The sequence below is a fragment of the Gracilinanus agilis genome, chromosome 6 (assembly GCF_016433145.1).
Source record: "Gracilinanus agilis isolate LMUSP501 chromosome 6, AgileGrace, whole genome shotgun sequence".
Taxonomy (NCBI): Eukaryota; Metazoa; Chordata; class Mammalia; order Didelphimorphia; family Didelphidae; genus Gracilinanus; species Gracilinanus agilis.
Window position 1 is genome coordinate 259140815 of NC_058135.1, and position 15863 is coordinate 259156677.

At 40.1% G+C, this 15863-nt stretch overlaps 1 protein-coding gene across 1 annotated transcript in view; it reads left to right on the forward strand.

The window, feature by feature from the left end:
* CD44 (CD44 molecule (Indian blood group)) overlaps window positions 1-15863 on the forward strand; it is a 119218-nt gene that overhangs the window by 49285 nt on the left and 54070 nt on the right. The window contains exons 5-9 of the mRNA XM_044681850.1: window positions 1056-1189; window positions 4661-4732; window positions 5849-6085; window positions 13557-13664; window positions 15107-15235. Coding sequence (XP_044537785.1) covers window positions 1056-1189; window positions 4661-4732; window positions 5849-6085; window positions 13557-13664; window positions 15107-15235 — 680 coding nt within the window. The remainder of the gene's footprint in view (window positions 1-1055; window positions 1190-4660; window positions 4733-5848; window positions 6086-13556; window positions 13665-15106; window positions 15236-15863) is intronic.

Below are 15863 nucleotides of genomic sequence, written 5' to 3' on the forward strand. Positions count from 1 at the left end.
CTGGGTGGCTCAGTGGATGTCCTGGGTTCAAATCTGGCCTCAGCACTTCCTTAGCTATGTGACCCTAGGCAAGTCACTTAACCTCCATTACCTAGTCCTTACCTCTCTTCTGCCTTGGAACCAACACATAGTATTTTTTTTTAAACCCTTAACTTCTGTGTATCGGTTCCTAGGTAGAAGAGTGGTAAGGGTGGGCAATAGGGGTCAAGTGACTTGCCCGGGGGTCACACAGCTGGGAAGTGTATGAGGCCAGATTTGAACCCAGGACTTCCTGTCTCTAAGGCTGACTCTCAATCCACTGAGCTACTCAGCTGCCCCCCCCCAACACATAGTATTGATCATAAGGCAGAAGGTAAGGGTTTAAAAAAATAAAAAGGTTCCATTAGACTAGGGCACCATTTCTCTATTATTAGATCACCTCTCATTTGTTGTTTGGTGGTCATCAAATCTTAGACTATGGGATCAGGCTATTGAGCTGGAAGGGGATTTAGGGGCCATCTAGTTCCTACTGTCTCATTTTTCAGATGAGGGCTTTTCCTTTAGCAGGGAAGGTGACAATCCATCTGTGCCTCCCTATCCCAACTGACTCTGCTCCATGTCCTTCTACAGATTTGCTACCAGGTTTCCATCTAATGTTCTGGGAGTCTTACTTATATGCTCTCAGTATTCTACAAATACCAATGGAGAATGTGATCTATCCATTTTTTATCCCTTCTTCTCTCCACATGACTGATCCACTGTTTTTCTAGTCGTACGTTTATTTGATTCTTTCCTTTATTCCATTTCTCCCATGTAGTTTCTTATTTAGAATGTTCTGTAACATGTCTATACCCAACTTGAATATCCCTGAAATGCTTTAGGGCTAATTTAAATGAAGGAATATAGAATAAGTTTCAAAATCCAATCCACTACAAATGTATTAAGAACATCCAAACTGTTGGGTTGGGAGAGGTGCAAAGATCCATTCAAAATGGTAGCTTATGATCTTGAGTTATGCTCTAGTTCACCAGGAGAGTCCTAGCTGGTTGATGACGGCACGTCCTCTTCTTCTACAGGTATGGATTCATAGAGGGCCATGTTGTAATCCCAAGAAAGACCCCCAGGTTTCTCTGTGCGGCCAATAACACTGGGGTGTATATCCTTGCCTCGAATACCTCTCTCTATGACACCTACTGCTTCAATGCCTCAGGTAGGCTGGTATTTGTTATTTCTCTTGCGTTCTTTGTCGTTTGAATGAAACGAATCGATAACCTTAGCTTAAAGAAGCCTGAGCTTAGAACCTAGTGGGGGTGAAGGAAGAACCTGAAAATGGGTTAGAGTCGAGAAGTCTAGCCAAATCATGAATGGAATTAGAGTGACTTAAACAGATATTCATCCAGGAACTACCATACACATGGCACAGTGCTGAGCACTTAATAGTTACACTAAATTCACCAACTTAACTCGGCAGATCTTTCTTAAGCTCCTACTATGTGCTAGAGCATACATCACCAATGAAAAGCCCCTGACGTCTAGGAGCTTACATTTTTCAATAAGTGAGGACAGGTACCTGGGAGGAAGAGCCAAGCAGGGCTTGGTAGGTGATGTCTGTGCCGTACTTTGAAAGCTACGGGTTTACTTTGCAGGTGGATTGTCTGGTGGGGTATAGAGAGCCAGAGAGAGCTCCGTCTTTACTGTTTGCTTTCTTGAGGTCTCTCTGAAGGGGCACTGGATGAAAGAGCAGCCTCTCTTTGCCCTAATTCTCTCTAGTCCAGCAATGCCCATTAAGTAGAAAGAAAGCCTGGCTAATGAGTTTTCATTATGGAAGAAGGGAGGGCAAACCTAATTGACTGTCTCTTGGGGTCATTGTCCTCCCTGGTATACCCATCACGTTGGGCCTAAGGAATGCTAAAAACACGTCCGACATTCTTTAGAGACAATTGGGACACAGAGTGTCAGCCTATCGAGTTTGGGGAAGTGGTCTGAACTTGGCCTTCCTTGGTCTGGGCGTTCTTGATGTCATATCAGGATAATCTCCCCTGAAGGAAGTTGAGGGGAGCTTCCAGCTCAAGCTAAAAATGCAATAAATCAAGTTGGGGGTTAGAGGCGACACGTGAAAACGAATGTTGCCAAGCCCCAAGACTGAGTGAGAAGGAAAGTTCAAAGTCCCATTTGGGGATATATTTAGCAAAATTTGTGATACAGGCAGAGCCAAGGTACTCGTTTGAAGACTTTAATAGAGCATTTGTGTTGTAGTTTTACAAAATATTTGTTGAACAGAGGAAACTGAAACATATAAATGGGTGAATGGCTTGAAAATCAAGGCTGAATTTGAGCCCGGCTACCTTGATGGGGAAGGGGAAGAAGTGAATAAGTATTTGTTTGCCAGCTTTTTATTTTTATTTTTAATAATTACATCATTATTAATAATATTAAACATATATTTGGTTTAATAATTATATCATTAATAATATTAAATATATTCATTTTAATAATTACATCATTAATAATATTAAACATATATTTGGTTTAATAATTATATCATTAATAATATTAAATATATGTTCATTTTAATAATTATATCATTAATAATATTAAATATATATTCATTTTAATAATTACATCATTAATAATATTAAACATATATTTGATTTGATAATTATATCATCAATAATATTAAATATATATTCATTTTAATAATTATATCATTAATAATATTAAATATAAATTCATTTTAATAATTACATCATTGATAATATTAAATACATTCATTTTAATAATTATATCATTAATAATATTTACTTTAATAATTATATCATTAATAATATTGAATATACATTTATTTTAATAATGTTGATTATATTATTAATAATAATATTAAATATATATTTATTTTTAGTAATTATATCATTGTTAATATTATGCAATATATATTTCTATTTATTTGATTATTATCTCATTTAATCCTGCCTACAACCCTGTGAAGTAGATGCTGTTATTATCCTCATTTGAGGAATATAAGGCAAACAGAGATTAAATGATTCAATGTCACATAGCTAGTGAGTATCTGAGGCTGAATTTGAACTCAGGTGTTCCTGACTCCAAGCCCAGTACTATATCCATAACGCCATCCAGCTGCCTTGATGGAAGTCTCATCTAGCTCTAAATCTGTGGTCCTGTGTCTTTATCTTTGCTATTTTCCGATGTAATTATTTTTATAATAGCCTAGGTACTACCTGGATGAGAAATCATACGGTATGCACAGTATGTAGTTTTAGGGTGGGGGAGGCTGGACTTGTAGTTTCATTGGCTCATTGAGCACAGATTTAAAGTTAGCAGGTATCTCAGAGGCCCACAGAGAGCCCCTGGGAGAAAAAAAAAGTTCCCTGCTCCAATAGAGATGCTCAGCTATTCTACAATTTATAATCTCAGAGAGGTCATCACCTGTCACACAGCCAGGATGCAGAGAGAGAGCAGTTGGGTTTTTGCTGTTGTTATTTTTGGTTAAATGAACATTTTTTGTTAGTTAAAAAGTCTCTCCTCTTGAGAAGCTCATGTGGGGAAGTCCCAGGTTTCATGGTTCAAGATATCAGCTAAACACAATGATGTGTTGACTCATGGCAATGGAAAGAACCAAAATCAGGTGTGAGATAACTAATTGACTAGCAAATAACACCAGGAGAAAAGCTTCAAATGGATCCGATTCCATAACAACACCAAATAAGAATCTGACTTATGTTTTCATAGCAAATATGAGTTCTTGTCAAGCCCTTAGACGGTCACTGGGAATCATTAACTAATATGATGCCATTCTTGGATCTTCCCAATTTAGTTGAGGAAAGAAATGTTAATGTAGTGGAAACTGAGTCAGAATCTCTGACTATTGCAATTGCCTCTCAGTTTTCATTTAACCTGTTATTCTTATTTTCATCATATATTTCTATCCCTGCAGAAGAATTTAGGCAAAACACTCTGTTCTATAAAACGCTGGATGCTCTATATACATGCTTGTGACATATTGTGTTTTAATATGATCACTTGGGAGGTAGAGAACCCTCCAAAATAGATGATGACAATAGACTTCACAATCTAGGGCACAAAGACCCCACCAGGCAACTTCCTCTCTTGGGAAGTTTCTGAAGGAGATTTCCCTGATGAGATCGGATCCCGGGTCTGCTCTTTACTACCCATGTGATCTTGAAAAAGTGTCCTCCCCTCTCTTGCCCTCATTCTTTAAAAACTCTATAAAATGGGAGGTCCTAGGTTCAAATCTGGCCTCAGACACTTCTTAGCTGTGTGACCTTGGGCAAGTCACTTGACCCCCATTGTCCACCCTTACCACTCTTCCACCTATGAACCAATACATAGAAGTTAAGGGCTAAAAAAAATCTATAAAATGTTGCTAATGAGATGATTTTTAAGATCTCTTCCATTTCTAAGATCTCAGCTGAGGGGTGGAGGAGGGTAGGTGGTCATTAGGAGGACTAAGTTGGAATGGTGTTGGGAAGAGTTGGGACATCATCAAATTCTAGAAGAAAGAGTAAGTCATGATGAAAATACTATCTTAACTGTTAACTTGTTATCTTAGTTAATTTTCCTAAAATGGGACTAGCTCTTGACTACTACCATCCTCAAGGATTTCAACGAAGCTGACCTTTTGCACTGTTCTCCTTCCTCACAGCCCCATTGGACAAAGAAGACTGCTCATCTGTCTCAGACATACCGAGTGCATTTGAAGGACAAGTCACCATAGGTACTATTCGTTCCCTTCTGATTTTTATTGTATGTTCCTATCCAAAGCATGAGCATCAAAGGTACCACTTGTTTTCAGTACTGTATCAAGATAATGGGGGCCAATTCATAGACGATGGTCCACTGGGATCACCAGCTCTTTTTATCTCTCTAGGTGGACCTAGTTTGTCTTCACTGGGAAAAGATTCTACTAGAATCTTTACCAGAACTTTGTGTTTATTTATATGTGTGTGTGTTTATTTATATGCAATTTATGTAGATGCAATATGTCATAGGAGAAGAAGAAGGACTAGTTTCCAATCCTGCCTCTAATACTACCTATACAAACGAGTAATATTAACATGTATGTTTTGGGGCAGCTGGGTAGCTCAGTGGACTGAGAGCCAGGCCTAGAGACTGGACATCCTAGGTTCAAATCTGGAGTCAGACACTTCTCAGCTGTGTGACCCTGGGCAAGTCACTTCACCCCCATTGCCCACCCTTACCACTCTTCCACCTAGGAGCCAATACACAGAAGTTAAGGGTTTAAGAATAAAACAAAACATATATGTTTCTAAGGCAGATTCATGGGGTATTTTTATTCCATTAAGGATGGATTACAATCTGGTTTCAGACATTCCTTACCTGTGTGACCTTGGGCAAGTCACTTAACCCCCATTGCCTAGCTCTTTTGTCTTGGAACTGATACTTAATATCAATTCTAAAATAAAAAATAAAAGGTTTTGATTTTTTTTTAAAAAAAGGATGGATTGTGAATCCCTTTTGGTGGAGGGAATTTATACAAAGGGAGTCCCCTACACTGACAAAATCACAAACAGCAGGTACTGAGGTGTATACCTGAATATAACTTTGCATATACAAATATACATACATGTGTGAATACACAAATAAGTGCAAACACCCACACCCATACACACAATACTTTTGAGGTCTACGTGGCCCCTTTTCTACCACCAAGTGCTCATTTAGCCATGATTGCTAGTCCTATGGTGAATGGAGCCTTTCTGCCAGTGCCAATATTTAGTGAAAATGCATTGACGATTTCAAACTTTTCCCCAGGCTTGGGGAATCACCGAGGGGAATCCAAAGCCCTGATGATACTTTCCCTCTCCTTCAGGCATTGTAAATCCTGACGGAACCCGCTATACCAAGAAAGGAGAATACAGGACGAATCCAGATGACATCAACTCCAACTACAGTCCAGACGACGATGTGAGCAGCGGATCTGCTGGGGAGAGGAGCACCATGGGCAGTTCCACCATCATCCAGACTTCGTACTATGATATAATGCCTACTTCCTTCTCCGACCACAGCAACGAGGACTTGGACCCCTCAGATTCTCCTGCAGTCACCAGTAAGGAGAAACCATCATTTCCATTTTCACTTGTCAAAGAAGCCCTAAGCTTCTTCATCTTGCTTGTGGGTAATTCTTCTGATCCCTCTCAGACAAGGGAAGATCCTTGTTAGAGATACTCTTCCTCCCTCTCTGGCTCTCCCTGCCAATATATAGCCTAGATTTACACCCAAGGCTTTAGGATTTGGATTCCTAAATGGGGACTACAGCACGGAGACCAAAAAGGAAATATGGTACATCGCTTTCATACACATCATTACACAAGTAAAAATGTTCGTAGTTGCTCCCCACTTTTTCCCTCGTCCCCTCTTTCACGACCAGAACAATATTTCACAGAATCTCCAAATTGGAAGCAACACAAGAGGTCATTTGTGTTGTGTGTTTTTCTAATAGAATATATAAATGCCTCAAAGGCATCTTGTACTTATTACCAGCACAGAGTCAACACAAGTGGTTGATAATTAACAAATGTGGGCTGGGTTCTGTTGAACTGGATCTGGGTCAAAACTGTAGCTAAGCAGGATTCTCCTTTATAATATTCCTGGAAAGTGGTCATCCAGCTTCTGGTAGAAGACCTCTCATTATGGAAAGCTTTCTTTCTTTGAGAAGACAAAGATTTTAGGATGGAAGGCAGCAGTCCCTTCACACAATCCTGGTGCATAGCTTCCTATTCTCTTTAATTCTGGCCATTTTTCCCAAGGTCTTATGGGAAGAGCCACAATAGGAGTTGTCTCCTTGGTACTTCATAGAATTACTAGTGACCATCTCCCAGGAAAAACAGAGAGTATGGATCACGAATGACACCGATGCTAATGAGCAGAATGACTTTCATAGGGTAGAAGAGGGGATGCCTACAGGGAGAGGCCACCAAGAAGAGTTATTAGGAATTTTCTCTTTTTTTTACTCTTACCTTCCATCTTAGAATCAATACTCTGTGTTGGTTCCAAGAAAAAAACAGTGATAAGAGTTAGGGAATGAGAGTTAAGTGACTTGCCCAGACTCACACAACTAGGAAGTGTCTGAGGTCAGATTTGAACTCAGGACTTCCCATCTCTAGGCCTGGCTCTCAATCCACTGAGTCACTTAGCTGCCTCCAGAATTCTGTTCTCTTGATGCTCCCTCTAAGCATTCTAAAATGAATAAATGGTGACGATGATGGTGATGATGACAACTAGCATTTGTATAGTGATTCGAGGTTTGCAACAACCCTGGGAACTAGTTGTGAAATTAAATGATTTATTATTCAGTGGAAAGTGAGCATTGTTAAATTTATTATTTATTGTTATGGTAAGAAAGTAACTAAGATTTAAGGCTATCAGGTCTCCTGGTTCTCCCTGCTTTCCCTAGTGCAGAAGGGGGCAATCAGTGAATTGGTGAAGGATGTTGAGACGGTGACATGCAAGAACTGAGTGAAGGAGTTAGAGGTATTTAATGTGGAGAAGACTTAGGAGAGACACGAGAGTATATTGGAGTGGCTGCCTCTAGGAAGAGGGATTTAGCTTTTCTGCTGGGCTACAAAGAGCAGAAAAAGGTAGGGATGTCAGAATGGGGCAGATCTGTCCTTCCAATCAGGGAAAACTTCCTAACAATGAGAACTGTCCCAAAGTGAGTAACAAATTCACACTCACTCCCTGAAGCAGAGACTGGATGACCACTTCTCCATAGAAGTAACCTACATATAGACAGAGTTTGACTCAGCGGACCTGTATAAGTGGGAATGAATATACATTCCCCAGAATTCCTTTAGCATTTCCCAGAGTTCCTTTTAATCTCTCCATCACATTTTGTATAGAGTTGGCTTTAACTCCACCTCTTGATCTCTTTTTTCCCCCTGCGACCATGGCTTCATTAGCTAGCTTTTTTTTAACTTTAGTTATTATTAATAAACTTCATAGTTTATTAGTATAATAGTTATTGTATATTAATTTTAATCTTAACAGATCTCAACACTTGCTTCCTTCCAATGTCAGATTCTGTGATTTGAAGAGAGGTAAAATAATCCAAAGTGTCCCTTAGGCTCACCAGAATAATTTTTAGGGAAACTTAAGTGACCCATAGTGGACTGAGGTCCCAAATATTGGAAAAGTCTGAGTTAGCTGAACTTATTCGATGATAATCGTTTTCTTCAGAAAGGACCTGGCACAGCAATGCTCTAGATAACTGACGTATAAATAACAAATAAGTTCTTCAGGAAGGAGATGACAGTGTAAAATAAAAAAGTTCTGCCTGTTGTTTTTGCCTGAATGGAGCAGGGTATGGGGAGAGCCTTCTATACTGCTTCTGACTGCTTAAATTGTTCGCTGGTACGACCAGAGAGAAGATGCGTGGTCGCCATGTTGGGCTTTTGTCTCTTGGTGCTTCCGACTGGTTGGGAAATATCTATCACTTTCTTTTGTCTTCTCTCCTCATTTGGCTACTTGGGACTCCTGATTACTGATTGGTTGAGAGTGAGGTTGATGAAATATTTTCTTAACTGAGAAATATTCAGTCTTAAGGCCATCTTTCTTTGGGCATTTGTGATGGACTCTCCTCCTGTGGTGGGTAGTTTTCTTCTTTACTTATACAAACTCTTAATGACAATAGTTTTGAGTTTGAGTTTGAAGGTTGTGGATCAGGCCAAATTTGCCAAACAATAGGGTGGAATCTTAATGGTAGATATATTCTTTTTTTTTTTTTTTTGGCCTTCCATCTTAGAGGCAATACTGTTTATTGGTTCTAAGGCAGAAGAGCAGAAAGGGCTAGACAATGGAGGGTAAGTGACTTGCCCAGGGTCACCCAACTAAGAAGTGTCTGAGGTCAGATCTGAACCTAAGACCTCCTGTCTCTAGTCCTGGCTCTCAATCCACTGAGCCACCTAGTTGCCCCCTGGTATATGTATTCTTGTGGTGAGGACCTTTTCCACTTTCTATGACTCTACCAATTCAGACAGTAGCAATAGCACTGTCTTTACATTCATACTCCTGAATGACTTTGGGGTGATAAGATTTGATTTTGCCCAAATTCAGAATGTAAACTGAGAGAAATTCCCCATGAATACATCCCCTACTGACCACCAAGTAGTTCCAGTTCTTCCCTATTTCCTACTATAGTTTAGTCTTCTTGAGAATTCAAACCACTTCGGTTCTGTTCCCAAGGATGGTGAATCTTCTAAGGGTTTTAATGCTGACTAAAGAAAAATAACAAGGTGGGGGGCAGCTGGGCAGCTCAGTGGATTGAGAGTCAGGCCTAGAGATGGGAGGTCCTAAATTCAAATCCGGCCTCAGACACTTCCCAGCTGTGTGACCCTGGGCAAGTCACTTGACCCCCATTGCCTACCCTTACCACTCTTCCACCTATAAGTCAATACACAGAAGTTAAGGGTTTAAAAATTAAAAACAAACAAAGCAAATAGTAAGGACTGAGAAAGGAAAAGTAGGTGAAGTCCTTATTCTTCAGGATCTTAAATGCCCTACTAGTTCAAATCTGGCCTCAGACACTTCCCAGCTGTGTGACCCTGGGCAAGTCACTTGACCCCCATTGCCCACCCTTACTACTCTTCTGCCTTGGAGCCAATACACAGAAGTTAAGGGCTTAAAAATAAATAAACAAACAAACAAACAAATAAATAAATAAACAGACAAAGGAATAAATAAAATAACAAGGTGGGCTATCTAGTGAGCAGCTCACCCCTTCCAAGACTGAGCTCCTTTTTTAAAATTTTTTTTAAAGCCTTACCTTTTGTCTTAGATTGATTCTGTGCAGGTTGTAAGGCTTCAGAAGAACAAGAAGGACTGGATTTGTCCAGAGTCACACAGCTAGGAAGTATCTGAATGCAGATTTGTACCCAGAACTTCCCACCTAGAGACCTGGCTCTCTACCCACTGAGACACCTCTTTACCCCGATCTCTCAGTTTCTTAAGCATGGCTCATTTGGAGATGTCAAATCATTAATGTCATAAGATTGAGGGATGGACCCATAAGATAATTTAATTTTATAGATGAGGAAACCAAGACATGAAGAGGAGGGTGTGACTTATCTAAATCCACATAGGTAGCGAGTAGCAAGCCAGTAAATCCCCGAGTTTGTGTTTAAGTGGCACTCCACTGTGCTGGGTTCTGAGATGCAAAGACCAAAAATAAAAGTCTGCTTTTGTATGATAAACTTCAGTATCCACACCAGGATTAGAACCCAGGACCTCTGCGTTTTTCAAAGCCACCTTCCACCAGGTGGTCCCATTATGCTTTGCCAACTCCCTTTCTTTGCTAACACCACCAAATGAGATCATAAGTGACCTCAAAGGGCTGGATTACTGTAAACTCATTCCCCTAACACACAACAGTCCTGGTAAAATATTTACTGAGGGGATTAGGCCAAAATGAAGGCCAAACTCATAACACATGCTCAATGGTAAACATTAGGTCTATAGTTTAGACTGGAGAGGAAGCATAATTTATTGCCCAACAGCAGCCACGTAGGGATGACTTGGCTTCCCAGCTCAGTTTTTTCTGACCTTGAGATGAAAGCAGGAGAGTGAAGAGATGAAGACTAGTTAGAAATAGTTGTATTGGGGGGTAGCTCGGGAGCTCCGTGCACAGGTTGCTGGGCTTGGAGTTAGACTCAACTTCCTGAGTTCAAATCTGGCATCAAATACTTACTAGTTGTATGACCCTGGACAAGTCGCTTAGCCCTGTTTGACTCAGTTTCCTCAGCTGTAAAATGGACTGGAGAAGGAAAGGACAAACCAGTCCAATATCTTTGCCAAGAAAACTCCAGATGGGGTCATGAAGAATCACACATGACTGAACAAAAATGTGGGTAGACTTTGGGTGGAACGGGATTCCTCGATTCTCCTATGGTTAGGCTAGCTAAAGGATATCTCGCTAGCTGAAGAGAAGAGAGGGGGATTGCTCATACAAAGAAGAACTCAAGAGTGACTGAGTGGTGTGGAAATGAATTAGGAGGCAGAAACTCTGGGTTCGGATCTCAGTTGTGACACTTTATCTTTGACCAAGTCATTTCGCTTTTGTGAAATGGGTTTTAATTACATCGACTATAAAATTAGGGGGCTGGTCTAAATAACCTCCACGGTCCCTTCAAATCTGACATTTAACTCTGAATAGGGTCTGCAATGTCACTGGTAATATCTAGATAGGTCATGCAGTGAATAGAGAACTGGGCTTGGAAGTCAGGATGATCTGAGTTCAAATCCAGTCTCAGATAACTTTTTATCTCTGTGACCCTGATCAAGTCATTTGATATCTGTTTGTATCAGTTCCTCATGTGTAAAATGGGGGCACACTGGAGAAGAAAATGGCAAACGACTCCAATATCTTTGCCAAGTTGAAAGTCCATGGGGTCACACAGAGTCAGGTATGACTGAGTGACTAAACAACTGAGACAAAGAGACTCTCTAAAAACAAAAATAATTCAGATTGTTACATAACACATTAAAGTTTGCAAAGGGCCTTCCTCATATAGTGCTTTGAGGAAGTGCAAGTATTATTCCCACTTTACAAGTGAGGAAACTGGGGTTCCTATTGTTTTAGCAACTTCCCTCACCTTTATGGCTAGATAGTTAGAAAGTATCTGAATCAGGATGGAAAAGAACGTGGGTGTTTTGGTTCCAAATCCACTTCTCTTTCTTCTCTCCCATCTTGCTCAAAATCAACTTCAACGGGGCAGCTGGGTAGCTCAGTGGATTGAGAGCCAGACCTAGAGACAGGAGGTCCTGGGTTCAAATTTGACCTCAGACATTTCCCAACTGTGTGACCCTGGGAAAGTCACTTGACCCCCATTGCCTACCCTTACCATTCTTCTGCTTTGGAGCCAATACACAGTATTGACTCTAAGACAGAAGGTAAGGGTTTAAAAAAAATCAACTTCAACATCCATCAAAAAGTAGAGGTCATGATTGCTGCATGAGTTCTGTCCTCAGTGGTCAGTGACAGTGGGGAAATCCAGTCAGTTTATTGATCTATGTAGTATTTAATCTTTAAGCATCTTTTCATCATCATTATTATGGATATTATCTTTGAGATGGCCATTCCGGAGAAAGTTTCTTAATGATCATTGGGACATCTTCAGAATGGAGGGATACGCTCTCATTGCGTTTGTTTTGGATGGAAGATCGTTGTCTGGTTTTGAAGGGAGGGAGGCTCATTGTCTGGCTTGCCCTTCCTAGTGGGAATGTTGAGGACCCATCATAGACACAAAATTGAGGATTTGACAGCAAGATGGCACCTATTTGTCCCCTTCACACAATTCATTTCTGAACTAGAGATAGAAAAGTTAATAATCATATTTCTGCTGTATGATAACATGGCGGTATAGTAAAGAAAGCATTGGGTTTGGTGTTGGGATGACCTGATTTCAAATCTGGCCTCAGACATTTCCTAGCTGTATGACCCTGGGCAAGTCACCTAACCCCTATTGCCTAGCCCTTATTGCTCTTCTGCCTTGAACCTGACACACAGTATTGATTCTAAGACAGAAGGTAAGGATTAAAAAAAAAAGTCAAGTGTTCTCTACATGAGCTCAGGCATTATTATTATCTGTAGTTTTAACAGAGCCATTCGATCCTTGCAAGAAACCTATAAGAGAAGCAGGGCAGGTAGGATTGTCCATATTCCCACAGAAGAGGAAACCGGGATGCTGAGTGGTGAGGTGACTCTCCAAAGACCAAACCATTGGCAAATAGCAGGATACAGGTCGTCTGATTCCATAGTCTACAACTCCCCAACTGCCTCTCCTAGCCAGGGGTCTTCTTTCGGTTTATTCCTCATGCACTGTTGGGTGAGGGCCACGGTGACTTGGCAGGGGATACGGCGGCTGTCTGGGATGGATTTGGGACATGCTAGAACTGTTCTCACGGGGGAATCCTGAAGGATATAGGATACCGTCTGTCTATTTTTTCTTGGCTATCCCATTTGTACCATGGCACGAATGAATGGCGGCAACTGGAGTTCTTCCTTTCTGAATGTTGATGCGTTTTTTTGTACTACTTCTGAAGTCTTCCATCTGCCTGGCATGGGTTTCTGTCCTTCTAACCCTTCCAGCTCCCCATCACCCCCCCTCCCCAAAGGAACTCAATGGCAAACTGAAAATGGAGAAACTCTTCTTTAGCTTGAATCCCAATTTTGCTGTATGTAGATGATTGTTTGACCCTATGCTCCATTCTGGTGAGGAGACATAAATTTATGTTGGCTGATCTGCATTCTAAGATATTCATTTGGTAGGGAAAATGGCATCTGATTACAACAATGTAGTAGAACTTGTGTTTCTGTCATCATAAGGAAATTCAGGAATTTTTCAAGAGATCATTGACAGCTCTGGCTTTTCTTTGCTCTGCCTTCCCCAATTTCCATCATGAGAGAGAGAGATTTTTAATAGAGAATGAATGTGATCTTGAGAAAGAACTCTAGCCCCCTGGTGTGGGGGCTCTACTAAATAACCGTTCTGTGATTGATTTTTTAACCACCCCTGTGCACTCAGAGACTCATCCCATTCCTGAAACAACAGCTCAGGAGCAGCATAATTGGATGTGGTCGTGGTTTGTCCATTCACCACCTAAGACTGAGTATCTCACAACAGCCAAGCCAGGTAACAAAGTCTTGTGTTTTATCAGTTGTTCCTATGGAAAATTGGACAGATGAAAGAAAATAGAAATTTATTTGCAATTCCTAAGCTTCCTTTTAAGGGTTCTTCACCTTTCCTGATGAGGAGACATAGCAATTCTCATTTCTGATTAATGGAGATGATAAGAAGTTCACCTAGAGTCTTTTTTTGTCTTTTCTCTAAGATATTAGCCCATGTATAATGGGAGAAAGGCCATTTTCATTCAAAAATGCATGGCTATGAGCTTCCTTTGGAATATGTCCTCTAGAAGATATAATTCTGAGACATTTGTCATCTGCTTTCTGCTGAGCAACTTAGATTCATAAAGAAAAAAAGGCAGTTCTGTATCATAGAACTAGCAGAGAATGGCTTTTCATCTTACAAGTATATAAACAATTTCATTGTGACACAGAGGAACTTGATTTATTATCCACCTTTACATCTCTATAAATACCCCTAAAGTTTAGAAAACACATAGAGCAGATGAGTTTGGAGATCTTTATCTGAAAAGGTAAATGGAATATGGCGAAATGAAGGTATAGCGTAACTTAGCTTAGTCAACTTCATTAAAGGAAGTGCCATTTGTTAGAGTATATTATCCATTTTTAGCAGAGAGGTAGCAAGAGAGGGGTAGATCTGGTATAAAAAGCATGATGTGTGAAAAAAATGTCTGTAGAAGCTTGTCTTTATAGGGCAAAATGTGTACTGAACATTTGCTTTCTGCCTTGCTTCTTCATGGGTCTTTCTAGGGTTCCCTCGGTAATTGAAATGAAGAATCTAAATGATCATCCTTTGGGATTTTATGGCTATTTTAGCTCTTCTCTTAGGTTTTGGTTTTATTCTGTTTTCTGATCTGGTTCTTTGGGGTCAGCAGGCTACAAAGGTGGAGAAGGACAGCCTTTATATACTTCTTAAATGATGGTCAAGGATCCTTTCTTCTGGTCTTGTCAATGGGCTCATCAGGTCATGATCTTTGCTTAGCATTCTTCCTTACTGTTCTCCTCTTTGAAATAAGAATCCTGATGACTCGCCATACTTTGATAATCACAGGTGCTTAATTAAAAATAGTTATCCATAATATTAAAGTATTTTGACTCTATCAGGGTGATTTTTCAGCATTTTCTATTTCTACCCATCTTTGTCTACCTGAAATTCTGTGTTGGGGTTATCTGGCTGCAAATGTTATCTATATCTTCATATCCAGGAGGATGCTGTTGGATATCATTGGAAGACCTTGCATAATTTGAAATCCAATGATGGCAATGCAAAAATAATACATGGGTTTCTGGGCTTTCCTTTCTTTTTTTTTTCTACCATTAAAATAATCCTCTTGAATCATTAGAATGAAGGTATGCACACAAAAAAAGCTGTTTTCTGGGAAGTAGCAAGTAGCAATTTCACCACTGATTCAAGCACCCTTATATCAGCTTTGACCAGCTCTAGTGGTACCACCCATGAGACAACAGCAGTGGAACAAGAAGATTCTGACTGGTTTTTACAGTGGCTCTGGCCTTCAAAACGTGAGAGGCAGCTGCACACAACCCCAAGGACAGTTGGTAATGGGCTCTGAACATCTCTCTTCATATACTTCTTGACAAGTTTCCATTGGTTCTTGTTGGTCTTTGAGGACGTTGACAAAGGCCATTCTCCTTTCTGGCCTCAAGAGCCTTTAAAAAGGTTAAGAAAAGATTTGTGAATCACTGATGGGGAGTAGGGGAGGAGGAGTTATCCTAAGGAGGGTTTAATAATCTTACTAAGCAGAGTTAGGCTATGTTTTCTGCTGTCTTCTAAAGAACTACTCTAGTATGATGGGATGCCCTGGTGAAAGATAGTTGTACAGACTGATGAAAGACATCTTTCTTGATAGCAGATGGGACTTTTGAATTTTGTTCTTGACTTCTACAAGATATCTTTTGTGACATTATAAGATATTAGGCTAATAGATTATTTATATTTCTTTTAAGATATCATGTTTTTAAGAAAAAATTTGGGGAGTGGAATCTTAAGTCCCTGAAGCAATTTGCTACAAATTTGAAAGAAAGAAAGAAAGAAAGAAAGAAAGAAAGAAAGAAAGAAAGAAAGAAAGAAAGAAAGAAAGAAAGAAAGAAAGGAAGGAAGGAAGGAAGGAAGGAAGGAAGGAAGGAAGGAAGGAAGGAAGGAAGGAAGGAAGGAAGGAAGGAAAAG